Genomic DNA, 23,723 nt, shown 5'->3' with positions numbered 1-23,723 from the left:
ACAAATTCTCAAAATAATTTGGCTGGTTTCGGCTATTGTTGTGTTCTTGACCCAGTGAGAAACAGATTAATGCAAGAAAAATATCTAATCAGCTGGAGTAAATTAGTCTGTTACAATGAGTGTGCATCCTTGTGAGTATAGCTATGCACATGTTTAATTGCAAGAGCAGAGCCTTAGAGGCCAACACATTCACACATACTGAAGTTTACTGTGGTGAACAATCCCACTTGGCAAGTGGAAAATCTCAGTGTGGTATTGAACAAGGCTAACAGTTGGCAAAGTCAGGACCTTGGAAACAATGTTTTCTTCAGTTATGCGTATTTTTTGGCATGAAGGAAGCTGAATAATCTATCAGATATATAAATCTAGTATGTCTTAAAGAAAAAAGTATTCAGGGAAGAAACTGTATGGGGACAGTCTTTAACATATTGTGGGTGCTACCAAAATTCAAACAAAAAAAATGAGAAAATAACTTGGCATCATTTATTTATTTGCTTCTTTGTGGATATATGAAAAGACTGACAAGAAAAAAAAGGAAGAATGTACAGTGTGTTGTCATTAATTCTGTGGTTTAATAGTTTTCTATTTACTTAGGTGTAGAAAACTTCAAAACTTACAGATCAATCTATGCTTTCTGGGTGCCTGGTGACATTTGAAAGCTTACAAAAATCATGCGGATCTCAGGTTAGCCTCACCCCCCAACACTTATTTTGATTTCTTAGATAACTAATAAGATCAACAGCAGGTGACACTGCATGTGAAAATGGCTCTAGGGAGAAAATTCTCTAATCTACCTGGAGTTGGACTGAAATCTCTCATTAATTTCACATGGATCATCAAAGAGCATCTGTGAGGTAGCAACAGTTTGTGGATGGCATAACCCTGCTTGCCAACAAAAGCCTTCCCTTCAGCATTACTTATTATTCTAAGACATAAAGTCTCAAATTTTGCAATCTTGACTGAAACTGTGGAAAAAAAATTGCTGTGAATTAAAAAGTTGTGTCATAGGCAACCTGAGGGCACCCCCAATACCTCCTTTTGAGACAGACTTTATAGGGTTAGCAATTTCTGACTCCTCCTAGCCCATCTGGCCACCTCTATAACCGGCATGTTAGCAACAGGGAAACGTACCTCCTGTGACAGTAACTGTCTCCTTTTTGAGGCCCCATTTTGCATTGCCATAGCAAAAAGAGGCTTTAATGCAAGTGAGAGGTAGATCCAGGGAGGAGTAAGAAGCCATGTTTAAAGTCTAGAGCTCTTTGAGGTCAGCGAGTTTTAACTATGTACTGGTTTTAGCAAACCTTTGCAGGAGGTGGTCTGTGAGGGTTTGTGTCCCAAAAGTTTCATCTTAAGTTTGGGGGGTTAGGTGAAAGACAATATTTTTGAAGAAACTGGGTGAAAGATTTACACATATCTTTGAAAGATTCAGAAAGTTTTCACTGAACTGCCTGGTTTCTAGTCCAGGATTTCACTGGAATTTTCTGGTAAAATTTCCAAGAGCTTGACTTTTGATCCACCATGTATTATGTTTGAGATTTAACAAACAAACAAACAAAAAAACCCAAAACAACAGAAAAGGCAGAAATAAAGGGTCTTGTATTTTAAACCAGCTTATTTCGATATTTGTAATAGTCTAACACTTTTGCAGATTGTTCGTTGCATAAACATTTTCTAATGTCTTAGACCTTGATATAAGTAAGACTGCAGTTATGAAGTTTCGTATGTTTTTCCCCTGAAAAAATGGTTTGCATTCATATAGTGAAAGGAGAAAAGCAGGGGCTATCAAATACTCTTCTGAGAAAAGCAGTATTACTGATAGAAATTTTTAGGTTTAAATAGTCCTCATCAAATTCCTCTTACTAACTTAAAAAATATTCTTTATAGCAAGAATGTAGCTATCTAAAACTTCTATATTAAGCAGTGGATTCAAACAGGTATTCATTTTTTTGTGATTTTACAGGTACAACTGGTACATTGCTCCTGGCAGACTGGCAAGATAGCACACAGGAATTATCTCACTTAACTGTAGATCAATGCCATGACTGCAATGATAAAATTGTAGGCAAATTGTACTGTAACTACAAGGTTATTATCAATCACTTTTAGCTCTGCAGTGGCACAGGACAGAGGACAGATACTGTAATAGGCTCTCTGCTGAGTACATTTCATTAACATGCTATGTTTTCTTCCAGTCTTGCACATCTCCTGCTCCCAATGGCTACTTTTGTCTTGCTTATGACAAAAGTTGGAAATCAGCCTAGGTTCGAGTAAATACATCAGGATGAGTGTTACTTTTCCTCTTATAGACTAAAAGATTCATTTAGTGATTTATTATTTGCTAGAAATGTATCACATGGGCATTTCATAAAATCAAGCAGCATCCTTCTGCTTTTGCTTAGTAATTATTAGGTCACAGCCCTAAGTGGAAGACGAAGCAAAACCAAAGGTTTGATTTCCAGTGTAGGCAGGTGTTCCTTTACTGAACATGGTAGCATTACAGAGGCACAAAATCAGGAGACCAATCAAATATCAATACTGATCTTAAACAATTTATCAGATTTTGTTAATGAATGCACAGAGGCAGAAATGGAGCCACATGCTTTTTCACTGCTGCTCAGTATCAATGGCTGCAAAGTGATTTAAAGATTGAAAGCAGTAATATAGGAGAGTGGACTTCACTCTCTTAAAATAGCCTCTTTTGCCCATCTCAAATGCTTCCTTTCAAAATTACCTCTTCAAAAACATTTATTTCATACCTGACCAAAATCCTTTATTTCTGGCAGTCCTCTGACTTCAGGTCTCTCATGGCCATAGTAGAATTTAATGTTTTGGGCCAGGGAAACAGTAACGCATATTGGCACAAAAGAGTTTCTTGAGGATTTTGCTTCAGAGGAGAGCTAAATACAATAGTCACTTGCTCCAGTATTTTTTCTTAGCTGCCTATATTTCGTCTTTACACTATAAAGATAAGAACATGAGGGACTTCCAGGAGAGTAAGGTGGCAAACTTATTCTGGTTGCCACTACAAAAGGGGACATCATTCAAGAAAGAGATATCTGGTGATGATTTCCAACTAGGTCAGAATTATTATGCAAAACTAATACCTAATATTACTTCACAAGGCTATTCTAACACAGAACTTCATGCTAGACTTTGGTGTAGATGTAGACTTGTGACAAGTGCATCCTTCCAAGTATAGCATTAATTCAACTTGAACAACAATGCTGACTTAAAAAATACTATGGTTGTTTTGAATTCATTTCGTAGGCTGACTGTTTGACAAACTTTGTATCTGGGATCTCAGTTTATTTTTCTCCTCAAAAACTGCAGAGAAAAAATTCTGCCCAGAGATTTATTTAAGACAAAACAGGTCTGCTAGCCAAGAAACCCAGCCACTAACCTGCTGAGTGACTGCAGGCAAGTCATCTGCTGTCTGTTCCCTCTGACAAGAGTTCTCCAGCTATTTAGAGCAGAAGGATATCTGCTGGGATTGCCACTCACTGCATGTTTCTGCAGGGCTCAGAGACCCCAAGCCCCTCGCTCTGCATGGGCCTGTAGGTGATACAATGGTTGTAAATATATCCGCACAACGAATCTTCACCATCACACCATTTCCTAGTGGAATTCTATTCATCCAAATATCCCACTCTTATATTCCAGTGATTGGCCAAGGCAAGTCCCCAGGTGTAAGAAGCCCTCCAGCTGCCTAGAAACTGAAGCTACAGACAGCTGCAATAGTATTAGATACCTCCCCAGGATCCTTATAGCAAGCAGTTGCCTTTTGTTCTCATCTCTCTTCATATTACCCTTATACAGTTCTCTTGTACAGCTAATAGTAACATGAAAAATGTGGAAAAAATCAAGTTTCCCTTACTCTTGACAAAATAGAAACATGCACACATAACAAATATTGATATATTTATGACATATATATTTTGAATATGAAAACCTTTTGAATGATGGAAACCTTCTAAATGAAGGTCTAAGGTCAGAAAACTTCCCTGAAGTTATGGTTAAGGGTACAAAGATGAGTTGATTTAAACATAGTCTGCCAATAAAGAAAATAGTCTCTAATTAACTTTTTTTATAATAAAAAATGGTATCTTACACAAATGTGTTAGTTGTCTTAAAACCACTGAGAAAACGTGAACCTGATCCCTCAAAACAAAGAGCTGCCTTTTGTGAACATTCACCATGTATTCTGGTCACTATGACAATAATTACCAATCAACTCACAGTGTTACCTGAGACACCAAGGGGACCTGACTTACACGAAAATAGAAAGCAGAATGCAGGACACTGTATTCCACTGGGCTGTAAGGCAGGTAAGCACTGATGAAATGACAGGCACAGGAAAATATACTAGAAAGCAACAGGCTCAGTTCATAGCTTCCCTCAATGCCCATAATGCCTTTTCAGACCACATAAGGTTTTCATTTCAGTTATATCAACTATAACTCCAGCCTTAACCTTGATACAGGCTTTTTCTGCAGGTTTTTTTTTTCCCTGCAGATGGCAAGCTCTTTCAGCAAGGATCATCTCTTCTTCACTGTAATCAAGGTAGCCCTCTCTCATGGCAAATACTCCAGCAATGAATGCAGACAAAACTGGCTGCTGAAAACAGAACACAGCCTTTATGAAATTACTAACATGAGGCTTGAAAACTAGAAGCACATTAGCTATCTTAATTGTGTGGTTCCTCTGAAATGAAGTGCCCCATTAACGGCTACATGTCCACTGTACAGATGAGACTGTTGTCAAATCCATCACTATTCAGTCAAAAACCCTAGGGCGAAATTTTGTGCTGTGCAACAAAAAAATTACAGCTGAGGAAGAGGGAGCTTTGATGGCTTAAAATAGTCTTCTTATCATTCAACTTTTAGCTGTCCCAGGAGCTGATATTGGCCAGTTTTGTGTCCTACTACCTCATTTTTTACCAAGGCCCTTCAGAACAGAGGAAACAGTGCAACGAAGTACATGAGCTACGGTCCAAGGATGTATTTATTTCAGTTTGATGTAGTGAAGAAGGCATGCTCAGCAGAGGAGAGATGGGAGATAGAAGAGAGAACAAAATTAAGGAAGTGAAGAGCAGCTGTTCAAATTAACTCATTGCATCTGTCTAAAGTCATAGAAAAAGATATAATTTCACCCAAGAGCAAGCCTTCCAAACGACAATTTATTTTCTAGAAATAATTTAATGACACACAACTACTTGAGTGCCTGGTACTTTACATACAAATAAAAATGGCAAGTCCTTGCACTTCAGTTTTGTCATCTAAATTAGACTTTTGAGACCAAGTCCTCTGTGGATATAAAATAGCATAGCTCCACTAATGCTAGAGGAATCATTTATGCACCAGAAGGGGAAATAGTATAGGCAAAAGATATTTTTTGACTATAAAACACCAGCTCAGTCCTGGTTGTTTTAATTTAAATTATTAATACTCCAGGCATTTCCAGTGAATTGATTTTACAACATTTGTAGATCTAGAGAATGCATATATAGATTCATGAATTGATAGGATAAGCCTTTCAGTTCTCAAAAAGAAAAAATACAGGGAAGAAACATATAGAACAAGGGAATTCTATAACCAAGCTTCTAGGCTTCTTATGCAAAACTCCTGCAAATTTTGGCTTAAAAGGTCACAAACGCCAACAGGGAAAAGGGTCATAAAAATTAGATATGATCACATTTATAGAAAAAAAATTCCTTTACTAGTAATTATTGTCAGAGCCAATTTATTATCTGAGCTTTCAAGTCTCTTGGTGAAGAACTTAAACTGTTTTATACTGCTCTACAAGCAGTAGAGCATGCTCCTCGTGCCAGTGGTACATGCTGTTAGTATCCACACATGGGAAGTAATCTCCTGCTTGAATGCATACCAGTCACAGAAGAGTGGTAAAAATCTAACTTTTCTATAATAGGAATTAAAGCCTTGTCCAAAAGAAATTGAAGTAGTGCAAATTACAGCCAGAAGGAATCATGCCTCTGAACTCTCGGAGAAGAGAATGCAAGACACTATACATCAAGATCACTGGACTCAATCGCATGGCTGCATTCAGCATTGCCTTGGAGCCAAAGCATTTGTACATTATTGCAACTGGTTATGACCCCTTCAAACAGAGGTACTACAACTGGGCTATTCATCTTTCTGTGATACATTGATGGTGCTTCAAATGTGATACAATATTGCTTTTTTTTTCTTTTCTTTTTCTTCTCAGGAGGCATTAGGTAATGCTCATGTGCATCAAGAGGGTTCTCTTGTGAAATTTTCCTTAGGAATGTTGGAAAGCTAACAACTGTGCTCCTATTGTCTCACCTCTAATTCCATTTATTGCAAAGGACTGCTGATGCATTCTCTCTTCTCAAAGAATATATCCAAATAGGCCCACAAAAGGCAAATAAAACAAGAAGTATGTGATGTTAAAAATATACATTTAATTACTGAAAAAGAAAAAGGTTTGTGACAGTAGGAGGCATTAGCAAGGGCTTTGTCCTCTGAACTTCTACTGAATATGCTTTACTAGGAACATTTTACTCATCAGTTATATTCTGCAGGTTGAATGACAGTGATGTTTTTCCAGAATGATCAATTTATTAAATGGGGATTTTATATCACCCCATTTATTGTAAAATGTAGAACATGGCCTAAATGGCTAAAAAAAAAAATTTACAGATAATTAAGATGAATATGGCATTTATTATTAGACTAGGCCATAGTAAATAAAATTCTAATGTGAAAAGCTGTACTTTTCATGCATTTGGTTTCTTTCTTTGAAACAGTAGAGATGGCATCTTTCCTTAACTGAACAAGCTTTTAAACGTAATGAACATTGGTGCACAAAAATGCTCATAGGGGTTGTATATCAGTAGATGGTTTTCTCAGATTTGGAAAAAATACCTTGTCCAAGGTTATCTGTCTGTAAGCTATGACTATATGAGATAAATTAATAGAAAAACCATTTACTGTGTTTTAGGCAAGGGCTCTCAATAATGGTGTGGTGTTTTGTAAAACATAATTCTCTATAAATTAAATCTATTCACATACATCTGCTAGATGAAAGAGAAATGTTACTGAACTAAAAATCAGAAAGTGATATGAAAAAGAAATAAATTTATTTTATTGCACCTATTAATGAAAATATGGACCCTGTGTGCTTAGTAGCTGGGGACACATTTATTAAACACCTATGAAAAAAAGAATTTCAGTAAAAAATTTTTCTGTGGATGATTTCTTTTATCTGCCATTGAAAATTTTCTAGGACAGACATTTAATACACTGAGATGTTTGTGTAATAAACATGAATTAAATGGATTCATAAAATTCAAAAAGAAAAGGAGAGCTAAAAAATAGTGTATTTCTGTCATGTTACATTGGCAACATGCAGTGAGGAGGGAGAGGGAGAAGGAGATGGAGATGAAGAGGGAGAGGACCCATTCAATTAAATAACCCTGTGTGTGGGGGTCACAATTTTAGCAAATTGTTAGTTTATGTACCAGTGAGGAAAGGAAAACCACGACACATGTATATGTTCTTTTACCTGAAATAGAAACTGAACTGATACATTCACATGTGCAATGTTTCAGTATGTAGGAATCAAAATTTATGGCAGGACTACAAATCATACTCTTTTCTTTCAATGTAAATTGATTTTTTCACATGTAAAGTCATGTAATTAAAGTTTTCTTTGTCACAACAAAGGCATTAAAAACTTACTGGAATTATTAATTTTTTAATTCTAGCTGATACTTTACATCTTCATCAGCAGTAAAGATGATGTCTTCAAAAATCCCCATTATTCATTTCAAGACTTCAAAGAAAGATTTGACCACTAAGCAAATACAACCAGTTTTAAATAAGTGTTTGAAGAAAAACAGTCACACCTGTCGCTTCTGAGGGGTCAGTGTTTCTATGTCTTTGAAATATGCATGGATCTTCTCACCTGTGCCCTTAGCTACAGTTTAAAAAACATGCTGCAAAAGCAAAGTGGTGGATGAAAACAAATACCTTAGAGATCCCAGAACCCAATGTGCCCTTTCAATTACTGGCATTGCAAAAGCTATGGAAACAGGAGGACTAGCTTACATTTGAATTCTTACTTTGTCTCTCTGTCCAGAAAGAATTACCATGACAATATGTAGTTTTATTAAGAAAAGCAAATCTGAGAAACACAAAATTTTCCCAGTCCTACTAAGTAATTCCATTAAATGAGCTTCTGAGAGTACAGACCATAGTGGAAGCTTAGAGATGTAGCTCACATCTCTAACTTGTGGCCACCTAAGCAAAGGCGCCTTTCTCTGTAGCTAGGCTGTACCAGGCCATCAGTCACGGAACCACGCATGCCATTTTTCTCTCCCAAAACAAATATTCCAAATTCACACTTGGAAAATGTTTTGATCCCACTAAAGCAAATGGAGCTCTGTTTCTTTAAACCACGCCTGCACACGCCCCGTGAGGTCCATCTATCCCAGCACAGCCAGCCTAAGACAGAACACATTAAAATGTAGACAGAGCTGAGAAGCTAGTCAAACAGTAGAGCAGTAAAAAGTTTGCTTATAGTATGGGTTTCAGTAAGGAAACTATTTAGCAGTGCCTAATGACCAGAGTCATTAGCAAAACCAAAGATAGAAAAACCAAATGCTCTGTCAGGAATCTTCATACTGGGGAAGAAGTTTCTCTGTGGTTACATCTGAATGACACTATATGTTGAGAGAAACCCAAGTGTGACGTTTTGGTTAGGGATGCATGCAATGCATAAGCATGTAAAACATCTGTAAAGGATTTTTTAAATCAACAAATTAGTGTCTCAGACTGTCATGTTATTACTGTTGTGCTGTACCTGCAGACAGGGTGAGGAAGTTGCATTTACACTTGAAAATTGCAAATACAAATTACATTTGTACATTTGAAAATGTATTTACATTTGAAAAAGTTATGAAAAATACGATGGCAGCACTTAGCAATGTGTCTTTTGAAATAAGCTGGAAGCTCCCATTTATTTGAAATTGTTAGCATAATGTTTTATGCCATTAGGTATCAAATCTCTTTTTGTAATTACAGAAGAGATCACAACCAACAAATAAAGAAATTGTGCTTAGGTGCTAAGGAAAAACAAATTCGTTTAATCTACAGCCCACAGACATTTGAGAGTCATATGTTACTGTTACCTTTGTTATTTTTGAAAGCTGCTATGATTTGTTACTCTAAACACATAGCCATAAATTGAAAGCACGGATTAAAATGTCTCCTACTTGACCTTTTCAGAACTATCTCATGAATATAAATATTTATTTTATGCATTCAATAACTGCTGGTCAAGTTACATATTGTGAATAGTATTGCTTGAATTATTACTCCACCATTCAAATTACATAGTTCCATGACAAACTGTATGGGTATTTTATGCTAATAGGCACTTTACAAACCATTGTATAAACTCCACAAATTTACACGACATGTGTGGCTGTAGAGGCATATGACTACTTCTGGTCTATGACTGGATGATCTTTGCACTGTAACAATACAAGAAATCCCCTCTGATATCAGCTCTTCCCCTGAAACAAATCTTGACATTTATTCATTCAGAGATGAGAAACCAGTCAGCTACTGTGCATTAAAAATGAATGTACAGCAATAAAACCAAAACAAGCACTTTCCACTTTGCCTTGATTTTTATTCCTGTTCACATTTGTAACAGCTTTGTTCTTAGCCTTGCCCTTATTTCTCTCAGGCACTGCAATTTTAGTGAAGACTAAGTTGTCTACGCTTGGCACAAAGCAAAATAAAAGATAGTGCTAAGGTGCACTGATTGAAGACAAATAATAGAAGAAAGCATATTGTCTCAATACAGCTAACACATTCTGGTGTTGATTACATCCTATTCTCCCATCTGTGCTTCATCCAGTTGAGCCATGGAGGGAGAAAAGATTACTTATGCTCTTCTCAGTGTGTATATCTGCTGTAGGTTCAACACACAACCAGTAAGCCCTTATACTCATGCAAAGATTACTGATGCTACCAGATTATTTGCTACTTGACCTGCAAAGCAGTGAAAACAATCCAGTGTCTCTATGCTGGTTGGCATTACAGTACTATTAGAAGCTACTCTAAGTTCCCCTTTTTTGTAACCACACTGATTTATCAGAACAAGAACACTTTCTGGGAATTACTGTTTCGGCTGCCCTAGAAAAGTGTTTTCAAGACCTTTATTTTTTAAACTGAGTCTAAGTTTTACCTTCTCTGTGGCTTCTGTGTCCTTAATGAATTGTGACCTGCATAGACTGCATCACCTCCCTCTGTTACACCCACAGAATTGGGGCCTCCAAGATGCAGTTTGTGGGTTTTGCCCACAAAGTGCCTTCTAAATGACATTTATCTGAAATGATTTTCAAAGTGCTTTCAGTCTCAGCCTGAATATTCATCTGCTTTGATAACCACCTCAACTGCCTATGCTTGTTCTGTCTCTGCTCTTGTTTATAAAGATATTGTGCAGTAAGTTAGGATATGAATTTACAGTTTCTTGCCACTAACTCTCTCTGTAAACTCTCTTACAGAGAGTTTCCTTGAACAATTTCCTTGGTTCAAAGCAATTTAATCTCCTTTCAATGCCACGTGAAATATCTAATACTTTCTTCATACTGAATAATCACAAAAGAGGCGATGTAGAAAACCAAATTAGCTGTAAATTCACAGCCTAACACACTTCTTTACGTAGAAAAGCCATCTATTTCAGTTAATTCTTTGCAACTAGGTCGTAGTGATGATATACCAGCATCCCCGAGAAGAAGTTTCATTTACTCTTCCTGCTTTCACTTTGACTGTCATGACTGTAGAGCTGGTGTCTAGTCAGTGAGAGAATCTTATTATAGCAACATCCAAATGTGACACACAGCAAGGATTAAAGTGTTATCCAACTTGTAAATGCATAAGCAGGCTCCCTGGAAACAGAATTCAGACTGGTATTTTCATTTTCAAACCTATATTTTTCTCCATCTGAGCAGTCAATGGAGCATCTTCCTTTCTAAGTAAGATCCAATTATAATGAGAGCTTGGATTGACAGGAAACATTATTATAACTGAATGAGCTGTCAAATCCATGATTAATAAGGTTTTTCATTTAGGTTCAACAATAGCAGCATTAGACTACTGCCATATTATTATTCAATAACTCATAACATTCAAAGAAGGTTTATTTTCTGTTTCGGAGGAGAGGGGGAGATGTCTCACATTCAGCTATTCGTATGGGCAGAAGTGGTTTCAATATTTCATGAGATGATTTTATCTTTATATTTTCTGAAGATGCAAACTAATGAAAAGCCTTATGCAAAATCTAAGCCTGCTGTTTAAGGATTTAGGTTCTGTTTTCCTTCTAGCTCCCATGTTTTTTCATCCATACTCCTATAGCTCGAGCCATGAGAACAGAGAGGGAGTATCAGTAGTGTAGGGGGTTGGTAGCCTGGGTATTTGCACCATCAGATGTTGACTATATACAGTATAAGTAGGAGGCAAACCAAGACCTCTTTGGTCCGTCTGGTCAACAAGGTGCAAAGTGACAGGTGAAGAGCAGATATTTCATGTTAACCACAATGTATGTATGCATGTGGTTGGCTCAAGCAGAGCAATTTTTTTTACAGTACACTACTTTTCATATTTATGTGAGAGACAATGAAGGTGGGATAGTTATGAATTAGGATATTCAAAAGAGGAAACAAACATACTTAAAAAGAAAAATCCTCCCCCTGAAAAAAGCCTCTTTGTAGCAAAAATGCAATTCCCTCCATCCTACATAAATTCTCTTTTCCCATCCCATTTCACAGTTTGATAGAATGTAACTGGATATTCCATTTTACTGTTTCACTAGTTCTCAATTTTACCTTCCTAGCTTAGCTGCTTAATCCACTCTTCCATCCGAATGGTGGTGCTGCTCCACCATTGTAAGTAGTATAAATGATGTGTCTGTAAAATCTGTGTGCTAGAGTTGACTTCAAAAAATTACCTTTTAGTCCAGCATTCATTTATATATGATCAGTTATGTCCCATTACTTTTTATCCAAGTATGATCTATCAGTATAATCTATATATATTTATATAACCCATATTGTAGCAGTCTCTTTCTCACTTTCTTCCCTTGCTGACACCTTTCATGCTTGCACAAACTAACCTTTAACATGGATTTCTTAGTTTAATGTTATTATCTGTCAAAGTTTCACAAGCTGTAAAAATTTACAGAGGCATTATAACATCTGAGCATTGTAACATCTGGAAACATCTGAGTTTCCATCCGTAAGTCTTCATGTCTTGAAACTAACTGCTACCTTCTGTAAGCCAGCAGGTGCAGACAAGGATTAAGACACAGGATATACCACAGTAGATGCAGAAGGCAAGCACAAAGACCAGTGTCTACTATTACAATAAATTGTGAACTGGTTAACAAAAGACTGAGCTCACAAAAGTGTTAGTGAGCCTCAGGGTTAACACCTTGCAGTGACACAAGTTCTTAAATAAGTTCTTCTTTCTTGTTTCTTCCTCTTTCAAATACCCACACTTCAGAATCCATCTGTCCTAGACAACTGTCACTTGCCTTTTTCACCTCTTCTGTAGATTAACTTCCAGATAAAAACTTTTAAACAAGGATAAAAGGTACTAGTAATTTCATTGTTGATGTTATTTTTATGTTGTTACTGTTGTTCCTATTGCAGTAGCCAATGCACAAAATGCTGCATACATATGAAAATTATGCTTGTCTATACAAATATCCAAGATAGGAAAATGAAATATTGTGTCCCATTTCATAGACAGAGGAGACAGCTACATGAACAAGTCGCCACCTAGTAAATGACCATGGATTTACAGCTCATTTAATACTCCATGGCAACTGTCAGTGTGGTTAGTGCTCCAGAGTAAATGTGAGGTAGCTCTGACCCTTACTGAAAATGAGGAAATGTATCTTGCAGTTACCTGAGATTTAAGCAACCATACAAAGTAACTAATGAGCTGTAAATCCACACTCCCTCTTCACACTTGGCAGTTTCTTCATGTATCTGGAGGCAATGATATTTATGTGATTTGCCTGGTGAAGCAGCATGTGACAGAAGTGGCAATGTAAACCAGACCTACTGAGCTCCTATGAACCCTACTCCTCTCATGGCCAGAATTTTCTTGTAGAGATACTGTTCAATTGCTTGGCACATTTCCTTTCAAATGAGAATAATTCACAAGCAAACTCAACCATTCTTTCCCTTATTAATACTGCAGAGTATGCATTTACCACTTATGCAAAACAGATGGATCCATAAAAGTAGCTTCCAGATACAGTTTCTTAATTTCACACATAAAATATTATTTACTTTTTTTCAAATACTCTTAAATTTAAAGCTTAAAAGTAATGCTTTGGGAATAGCCTTATTCTACTTTATTAAGCAGATTTCCACTCTAGCTAATTTCGAGTCCAAACCGGGGCATAGTCTAAGTGGTTCATCACCAGTGTCATCCATCAGGGTGGTGCATGGCATGCCACAAACCAGCAAAGAGCTTTCTTTCTTTTCCTTTTTTTCTCCAGTGACTCCTATGAAGTGATACTTTGCGTAGACTCCATCGCACTAGTTCAGATGGACCACTGATACAAGCCACTGCCTACAGGCATTGCAAACCTGGGATCATTGCTCTGGTTTTCAGTGGCACTACGGGAATCCCAGCAGAATTGAATACCCTGTGCATCCTCAATCCCCTTGTCATTTTATATTAACAAAAGAAAAAAGAGAAGTGGGAGAAAAATCTGAACTACAACACCACAACATTGTCATCACAACGTATTTACCAGTAAAACTGTTTTGTGTCCTAAGGCAAAACAAGAACATAATGTTGTTAAATACCTCTAAAAGGTTTGGTGTACATTATACATATCTATGCATAAAGAAGGAAAATTAATTTTCTTGGTAAAGACATTAAGTACATTATTTTTCAATCCTCAAAAGCTCCCTCACCATACTTTTTTTGCCATGTGTATGGACTAACACATTCAAAAAGTAAAGAGTGAAAGCCCACGACAGACTGTCATGACAAATTTTAATGGATTTGATGACTGTTTCCACAGCATTCTCTGTTTCTTGATAATCACTCAATTCCTTACTGCAAGGACTCTCTGGAAAATATGAGACATGCCCACAGGTCTTTTGGGATTTGACCCTGCTGTCACACTGACAACAAGTTTCTCGTTTCCTTTCATGGGGCATATTTTTCAAAGCATAATCCCAACCTTCTGGGGTGCTTTCACTTCCAGAATGCCCAGCTGATAGTACTGCGAAAGCTTGAATTTCATGAAAGAAGGCATAATGTAAATGGGCAGTGTCAGTGTTGTCTTTTACACTGATCACATACAACACTTTAGTGACTTTGGTGAGCATCCTTCTTTTCTTTTTTTTCCCATCTTTTTTTAGCAGTGGCTATATCAACACTAGTTGATTACACAGTGCCTATAAACATCCTTGGATTTCATTTCAACCTGTGCCAACTAGCACTTTCCCAAACAACTCCCAGGCATGATCTGGGGGTTAGAGCACCACCAAGGCCCACTCCCAAAAATAAGGAGACCAAAGGGTTACTAGCAGAGATGCCAGTTGGCCTTCAGAACCCAGAAGAGTCCCTGAAGGTGTTTAAGCAGAGATGGAGTCAGAGAGCCTGGCAGTTGTCCAGAGCTTCAGCAGCTAGCTCTGTGAGATCCTTGTGAGCTGCCTGGCAGGTCACTGCCACTGCTCCACACAGCCTTTTGAGGAGTATGGGGACTGTCCTTCCTGATGGAAATTCACTGTGGTGTAGTTTATCTCTGGTCATCATAAATTGAAAAGCTCTTTGGTGACTTCCAAACAGACCAAAATACAGGCCATAAGAGGTAGTGTTAGCTACCCATGAACTTAATTTTCCAATCTTCTGGCTGTGAGAAGGGCAAACAGTAGGATGCAGCAGGCAGAACAGTCTCGTGGGAAGTCAGGCTTCTTGGAACCCCAGTTGAAAAAAAAAATAAATTCTAGTTTCTATTTTGAAGAGTTATTCTGCTGCAGTGCATCCTTGAATTTTGGATTTATTTTTTTACTTTTTTTTCCTGCTTTATAATTATACATAATTGTATGATTTTGTTATGTGCTTTATTATGTTATATACTTTTTGTGAGGCAAGAAAAAAAACGTGCCAGCCAATTCTCATCTTACTGACATCAATGGCTTTTGGCTCACACACTCTTTGCAGGATTTTCCTTCTTATCAAAGGTTCCATATTTTCATGTGGTTCAATTTTTTATTTCTTCTGGGCATCCTCTTTATTTTTTGTATTTCTTTTCTCTTTGTTCTCAAAGTAATTAATTTTTAGCTCTAAATTAAGCAATTTGCTTTTAACCAGTTGGCACTTTCATCCATCAGCATATCCAAATGTTCATCTGTACCTTCCTTAATTTCATGTACTATATCAGCATTTCCTATAGCAGTAATGCCTTTCTGCAATGACACACCTCAGATTGCCTTGCTGTTTATCCAGGCAATTATGTACTGCCTGTCCTTCTTGCAGGCACATTGCTATCTTCCCTACTGTATTTAGTTTTTGAGACACATCATGCCACAGCAAGTGCCTACAGACATGATGATTCTCTGTGAAAATGTTAAGCTTTTATTATTGTTTAAAGAAGAAAGAGGTCTTAATGCCTGGTCTCCATACTGAAAATATCAGGAAAACTCCAGTCATTTATTAGCTAGGGATTTAGAGTTTACTGCTCTTCTAACTCCTTCCTGTTGGTTCATACAGAGTCCATAGGGTACCCAGCAGTCCTGGTCCCTCACCATCCAGATTAGAATGCTTCTACAGACAGCGTTGCTTGGTTTCTTCTGCAGGAAAACCCAGGACATGAAGTGGGATGGCGCACATGTAGACTTCAGCCCAGTATGGTATCAGGATGCATATAGGCTTTCCAGAAAATTGTCATGGGCCCCCAGGGTCTGAACATAGCTATAAGTATCTCTGCAACAGAGCACCAACGCAAAATCCTTCAGATTGGACTGTCCAGTCAACAAGAGAATTAAATTGCTTGACACTTGTCAGCACCTACATCCTGCTCCAGTTTTGCTCCTAAGAACCTAGCTGGAGACTGATGCTCTGCTGAGGTTTGGAATACGTGCTGCTGGGGAACGCAACAAAAGCCTGTGTGTAACTTGCGATATCCCTGCAACCCCTTCTCCCTTATGCCTGTGACCTTGGCTTCAGCTCACTGCATGAGAGAAGAGAAAGCAGTGGAGATGTGTTGGGAAGAAACAAGGAACAGGAAAAGGCAAGCCTGTTGAAAGCAGTAAAGTGGACTGGACAACCAATGTCATGTAAGTTAGGGGGAGTGAAAGGCTACATGAAAACTGTAGTACAGGGGGGCCCAAGGTACGTGGGTCTGGGGGAAATCAGGCATATGTGGCACAGGATGGGTGTTAAGAGGAAAAGGAACCCATGGCACAGTGTTGACATGGTGCTCAGAGAAGCGAGAAGCTGCAGCACAAGGACTTTGAGGGATCTGGGGCCTGATTCACCAGGTGAAGCTGCTGTGGGGATGGAATTTTGAGAGGCTTTAGGAACTTGACCACAGTGACAGCATGGGGTGGCCCTCAGTCTCTAGGGCTGTGCTTCCAAACTTCACATACTCCTTATTAGGGACTTATAAAGGTACTAGAAAGTTACAAGGAGAAGCAATGCATCGAATGTGGGGAAGGAGAGAGAGTGTGGAAGGTGAGATTCCAGGGAGAGGGAAACCTCCTCTTAAGTGCGGACAGAGAAAAAGAGAGGAAGAGGGACCACAGCTGCTGCCTCAGCAGCCACAGTGTCAGAGAAAAACCCTCCTTCTTATGTTTGCATATGCACATTTTTGCATCTGCTAATGAACCACATTTTTCTTCATTTCCAGAGCCAAAAGATTGTTAATTCCTAAAGTCTGTTGTTACCTATTTCTTCCTGGCTGTCCAGTGTGCAATTTCAAACATGCATTTGTTTACGAAGGTTAGTTTCTTGTTACACAGCAGAAATATTTGTGTTAAATCTACTCCATAAAGGCCCCAAAAATGTCAAAAATGTTCTGGAAGCAGAAAAGAAATAGTTATGAGGAAGGAAAGGAGACACTGCAGGAAAACTCATTTGCTGAGAAATGCAGCTTATGTCTTATCAACTTAATTCCAGATAAGTCTCCATTTTGCTGTGAAGACAGATGCGATAAATATGTTAATGGTAGATTTTGATAGTTCAGTTTGTAGAACTGCAAAGCCAGATGGAAGTGATAATTTTTCTTTCATTTTAATTTTGAAATAAAAAGCAAGAAAGCAAGAAAGTTCCTGATATCATAACACTGTAATGACTTTTGGAAGGATAATGGACCCTAGCACAAAATGACGATTAACTATCATGCCCTGATACTCCTATTTTATTAAAATCCAGTTTCCCTGGCTAGAATTCTCTCCTACCAGAGAGCAGATTACTGCCTGAAACTGACTTTTCCAGTACCACATTCATAAAGGTATTTAGGAACAATCCAGCTGCTGAGTATTTTACTGATTCTATTGTTGCTCAGGTAAGATACATGACTAAACATACCATTGAAAATAACATTGGATGGAGCTAACGTCTCTTTATCAGGAGTGAAATATTGCCTTTTTTTGTCCCTTATGTAGTGCACTTAGTGCACTCAGGGTACTAGAAGTACTAGGACTAAACTGTGGCTTTTCATGCATTAAGATTGCATTTATCAAAATCTGGTGTGGGCTCTTCTTTGTTTCAGTTTAATACAAAAACATTGAGGGGCATATATTAGCACCTTCTTAAATCTGTAGGATATTTACAGCTTCAACTAATAGGCAAAGAGAAAGCCAGAAAACTTTTGCTGCTTGAATGGGAGGAAAACAGGTAGCAGGTAAAAAGAAATTTTAAAAAACAATTTTCAATGGAGTTGCTAAGTGAAAACTTGGTTTTGTTATATTCATAGTGGTGGTTGTAACTGTGGAGACAGAATAGACACATCTGTCTTGTTCCCTTTAAATGAATTTTCATTTCAACAAAGTGAGGCCCTGACTGGTTCCTCTCCAAGGAACTTCTCTCCAGGACCAATTTGGCAAGAAAGTGAGATGCTCCATTCTCAAATGGAGCATTAACTTCTAGGGTTTTGTTTGATCATTCTCACTTTCTAGATAAGCTAACAAATTAGGAACTGAATGACTTAAACCATTTAATTAAACATATCAGTTAGATCCCCTAGTGAACTTTATTCCAGCAAGGAAAATGTGGATTTCTGGTGAATGACTGCTTGTATCCCATATTTTACAATAAGACAAAGGGTACAAGTTGTTTTATCATCCTTGTCCTCAGTTGGGCCTGCTTGTAGGTAGAGGTGATATTGGTTATTGGATAGATATCTTCTATCCATACTAAATTGATATCTGCTATATGAGATCAGATTAATTTCATCATTCAGTACAAGCTGTTTTGTTTCATTTGTTTAGTTTAAACATATTTGCTTGTGGTTTGTTTATTCGATTAGCAAGTAATACAAAATTGCAAACATATGTGATCTGTATGTTTCTTACTCAAACAATGTTCGTATGAGAGAGAAAGGGAAAGTCTATGATGTACTGTGGAGGGCAGAGGAGAGATCTCCAGGCTCTGGAAGGGAAAGCTGTATCAGCAGGACCTGAGCCAACTTAATTACCACTGTGAAAAAACTCAGCAGAGTGCTTGGTTAATGCAGCTATATTATGTTTGAGAATTCATGTGTTATCTCTGGACTTTGCTGAACTGTGCAAACGTCCATTTCTCTGCAGCATTGCACCTTGCACACAAGTGCAGGCAGTTCTTACACTCATCTGAGGTTCCAGTCTGTGTTGGCTGCTAATCTCGTACAATTCAGTGACTAACATGACCAAAAGTACACAGTGAAGCATACAGTCCTGCTCCTGGCCCTAGGGTTCCCCTACCAAGGTCAGAGAACAGCAGGAAGAGACAGCTGGAGCCTCTCTGCCCTCATGGCCTTGCTCTGAGCTAAGAGGCAATCAGAGCACAAGCTGTAGCTAAAGGTGACCCACTCTGGCAGATTATCCTCAGGTATTGGCATAAAACAGACAGATCTTAGTCCTCTGAGGACTCATGCAGCAGCAGCACTAAATCCTGGAGCCAAGCAGAGCTTCCCAACTGGTGGGCAAGGAAGCCATTTACCACCCTCCAGCAAGCAGCCAGAGCTCCCCAAGCACCAGGCAGGGAGCTGCCTGCAGGAGGAGCACGGCAACTCATGCAGCACTAAAGCTTATTCCAGGCTGCCACCTTGTCAGGCTTAAGTTCAGCTCATTAGGACGCTCATCTGTTATTTATGTAAATAAGCCTATGCATAGTCACAAATATGCAAAGAGGGCTGTTTATCAGTTTGGCACAATTTCCAACTTCAGACATTCCTGATGCATGTAAAAGAAAATGTAGTCTCCCCTAATGCTGCAGAGGGGCCAAGGCAGAGCCTAGCTGCTACCATCCATGTCCTCTCGGAGGACTCATGGTGCTTGGGATAGAAAAGATAATGCATTCTGTGTGACTTTAAACGCAATATGTTACAGCTCAGGATGCTTAATCTAATGAATAAGGGATCTCTACTTGTTTCACTTTCTCAGGGAAGGAGATTTGCAAATCTGCATAATCTAAGCATTCTGATTGCACTTTATTATTTATTTATAACAAATATGTGACAAAAAAAAAAAGGTCTTCTGAAATAGTGTTTAAATTATCTCCTTCATCTGGACAGCTGCAGTCTAAGGTTGCTCTCGCTCATGAATGCACGAGGAGGAACCTCATATGCGAAGGAACCTCAGCTCATCTATCTCCTGCTCATTTTGCTCTCTCCTCACTTCAGGAAAATATCATCTTCTGCATGAACCTGATCTGGAAGCAGCATCCCCCTGCTTTGCTCCACACACAGCCATCACTAACTGCAGGAGGTCTAAGTTCTCCTGACAAGGGTAGAGGTCCACCAGAAATACAACTTCAGGGAATTTTTCCCCAGTTCTGTACTCCAGAACAGTACCAGGCCGATTGCTTGCCTGTTATCTCAGAGACCAGTTTCTCATGTATCCTGCCTCACCTAACAGGATGGCTTATTTAAGCTGCTGCAATGTTCATTGAACAAATTAATAGAAAAGAAGTTTCTGCACGAAAGATGGGAGAAAATGATATACCTTTTTATTGTATTACCCTTATCTGAGGGACCCCCTTATCCATTCACATCTCCTATGGTGTGTTGTAACCATCTTCCAGGATCTATGTGGAGCTTTCGACTTGCATGTAGTCTTGGAATTGGCATGAGGGGAGGAAAACCTCCAGCAGGCAGAGAGGTACTCACAAATGCTGCCCTTTCAGAGGGACTCCAACTGGACTTTAGTTTGATAGCAACAAAAAAACCCCCACTTTCTATGAACCCCTCAAAATATAACTACATGAGTTACATTGCTTTTAAAGCATAGCACAAACACAACCCGGAGACCTGAAAGTTTTTCCCTCTTCCTCTGTAGGGAATTTTTATTTGCACATGAGGTCAACTGCAACCTAAGTTAAATACCTCCTAGACAGTGTCTCTCATTAAAGCCCATCAACCAGCCTTTGATTCTTTCAATACAAGCAAGAAAATTGTGGTGGGTTAACCCCAGCCAGCAGCCAAACATTCATCCACATGCTTGCTCACTCCACCATGACATCAGGATGATGATCTCATCAGGAGAGAGAAGACTAAGAGTAAAAGCAAGAAAACTCGTGGGTTGAGATAAAGACTTTAATAAATTAAGGAAAGAGGAAAAAAACCCACAAAAACAGTGATGCAAAGGCAGTCACTCACCACCTCCCACAAGCAGACTGATGTCTGACCAGTCTCTGAGTTAGGCTAACTTCCTAGACCAATCACCCCCTCAGTTTTTATTTCTGAGCATAGCATTATATGCCATGGAATATCCCTTTGGTCATTGGGGTCAGCTGTCCCATCTATGTCCCCTCCCAACCTCTTGTCCAACCCCAGCCAACTTTCTGCGGGAAGCCCAGGAAACAGAGAAGGCCTTGACGCTGTGGGTGCACTGCTGTGCAATAGCCAAAAGATTGATGTTGTCAACCCTGATTAAGTGACAAATCCAAAACACAATGTGTTCCCTTAGGTTAAACATGAATAAAATTGTCCTAGAAGGGACACTTCTTTCTTAACATCAAGTGCTTCTAAAACGATTGCCTTTTTTTTCAATTCCCAAACCTATTTGCCACTTAGGTAAGTGCAAACAATGAATTCAAAAATTTCTATACAACCTGTCCTTATGGGAACTTGAACTTAATTCTGCCATTTCCAGCTGAGCAAAATTATCTTTACATCATGAAAACATACGCTTCCCCTTAATAAAGATTTAAATACAGGCACTTCAAGTCTCTCCCTTCAGTTCTACAGTGGTGCAGTAAAGGATTATCCATGCAAAACTATACAGCCAAGATTTCTGCTGTGAGCTGGCATGGTTCTGTTGTTTTTCATGGATCAATTAACACACACTGGAGATTTTAGCCATTCTTGTCTATAATGGCTAATTTGCCTATTACTGGGAGCTGAGAGACATCTGTGTGCATGCTGTAAGGATTCAACAGAGAAATGAAGACTTGAAACGCACAGAACATGACCTGTGATTATAAGACATTCAAAGACAAGCTGTGATACCTTACCTTTGGAGCCTGTAGTACATCAGACACATCTTGCTTAGTTACTGCAAAAGCAAGTTTGGGGGCAAGTGCTGTTGGCTTTTTGGGAGGCCTAGGTGGTGGATGAAGGGTTTGGTTTTCATATCTTCGCACCATATAGTATTGCTCTTCACTGATCTCTTCCACTGTTGTCTTAGTCACAGGTGGTACAACTACCTGGACATCTTTGCTGAGCAAATGGACCAACATGTTTAAGCGATATACGGGAATCTCCCAGCTCTCCACTGGATTGGTGGCACTACTGATCAGCAAGTAAGAGTCTGTGATTTCCTCTTCAAACTGCAGACCAGGCACTGCAGCCAAGACATCTTCCTCAATGGAAAGGTCCCTCATGGACACTTTGACATTAAAAGGCAAACGGAATTCTTTGCAAATCTCAGAAAGGTGGTACCGTTTCTTGTCATGAATCACTTCCACAAAGCTGCCTTCCATGTACATAGGGAGGAGCACTTTTTTATACGTATCACTTAGTATTTGCTCACAAGCTAAAACATCTACAAGTTTCTTTCTTCCCTCGTAAAGAATTTCACTAGTCTGGCACTGCTGAACTAGAAATTGATCTCCAACCGAAACAGAAAAAAACTCTCTATGAGGGGAAGCAAAGGCTTTAGTTGCTACAACATGAAGCTGTTCCTTTTCACTTCTTGCTATCTCTAAGTCATAGGCAGTTGGAAGCTCACGAGGTCTTCTCTTGAACTTTCCTTTGTAGCTCATAGGGATTAAAAAATGTCTTTTGGGAGAATCACTTCTGATCTCAGACGCTAGGACTCTTGCTGCCTGGTACTTTTTGTAGATGATAATCTCTTTCCCTGTAGACAATAAATTATAAGGGTTTTGACTTCCTGAAGGCCCTTCCATTATCTCAGCAACCATAGGAAATTCCATGCTTGTTCTCTCAAATACATCTTCCAAAGACAGTGGCTGAAGGAAAGAGCTAATATCATAACAGTCTGTTATATCCTTGACCTCAACATCTAGATCTGAGAGGATATGAACTATGTCCTTTCGAACTGCAAAGGAAAAGAAAATAAATACATTGGGGTTTGTTTTCAAACTGACATTGGAATAAAATACACATCCTGTTGGCCAGATACTAAAAGTACCTTCCCTGAGATGTGCTGCCCCATGTGTAAACATGCACCATGAATAAGGCCAGAAAGTCTAACCGTTGTAATTTGAGATATATGGTTATCAGATATGCATAAGACCACACAAAGGAAGAGAGAGAATAAGGTATATGAGTGAAAGAAAAGTTTAAGAAAGACGAATGGGAAAAATATCTAGTTCACTATTTTATCCACAGCACCTCCAAATGTAATCAGTTGTTTATCTTATCAAAGATATCTTTCTTGGGTACTATTTCTATTCTTTCATTTCATAGTAACTTATGGTTTCTATAAAGAAGTGAGTGGGAAAACATGCTTAATAAATAAATACATTTGAATCCTTTAGCACATGTTGTTGCTATGGCCATTCTGGGAGAAATAAGGTGTTTTGATATTTATAAGACTAATAAAAACATCTGTAATTACTAGGAAATAATATCACAAAAAAAAAAAAAAGAAGGCAAAACCTTTCTGTAACAAAGTCTAAGGTTATTGTTTACGAATTAGGACATTTTACTATAATGCTCCTCTGTGGAAATCTTTGTCTGCATCACCCGGTTTTATTCACTACCAGAACTGAGCCATTGAATTTAACCATCTGTCAGGGAACAACAGCACTTTTATCACAATTGAACTTGCAAAATTTTTAATGCAAAACTTCCAAGCATAAAGCTGACTATGAAATTAAGGCTTGTTTAAGAATTTGGCTCCAAATCAGTGACACCACAGATCTCTGACCAGAGCAGTAAAATTTAACAAGCAAATAATATTTAAGTACTTTCTTCAATAATACTTATTTTGCATAGACCTACACACATGGATAGTATACCCTGGGTTCACATTTCCT

The 23,723-nt window shown here is 38.4% G+C and overlaps 1 protein-coding gene across 1 annotated transcript in view; it reads right to left on the bottom strand.

Annotated features, from left to right (window-relative positions):
• Window positions 1–23,723, bottom strand: part of THEMIS (thymocyte selection associated) — a 72,583-nt gene that overhangs the window by 22,481 nt on the left and 26,379 nt on the right. Inside the window, exon 4 of the mRNA XM_027751257.2 lies at window positions 21,735–22,780. Within this exon, the coding sequence (XP_027607058.2) occupies window positions 21,735–22,780 (1,046 nt within the window). The remainder of the gene's footprint in view (window positions 1–21,734; window positions 22,781–23,723) is intronic.

The sequence above is a fragment of the Pipra filicauda genome, unplaced genomic scaffold (genome assembly GCF_003945595.2).
Source record: "Pipra filicauda isolate LSUMZ 115617 unplaced genomic scaffold, ASM394559v2 scaffold23_size5868930_pilon, whole genome shotgun sequence".
NCBI classification, from domain to species: Eukaryota; Metazoa; Chordata; class Aves; order Passeriformes; family Pipridae; genus Pipra; species Pipra filicauda.
The sequence above is the reverse complement of the archived record's forward strand: the minus strand, read 5'-3'. Positions and strand labels throughout refer to the sequence as shown.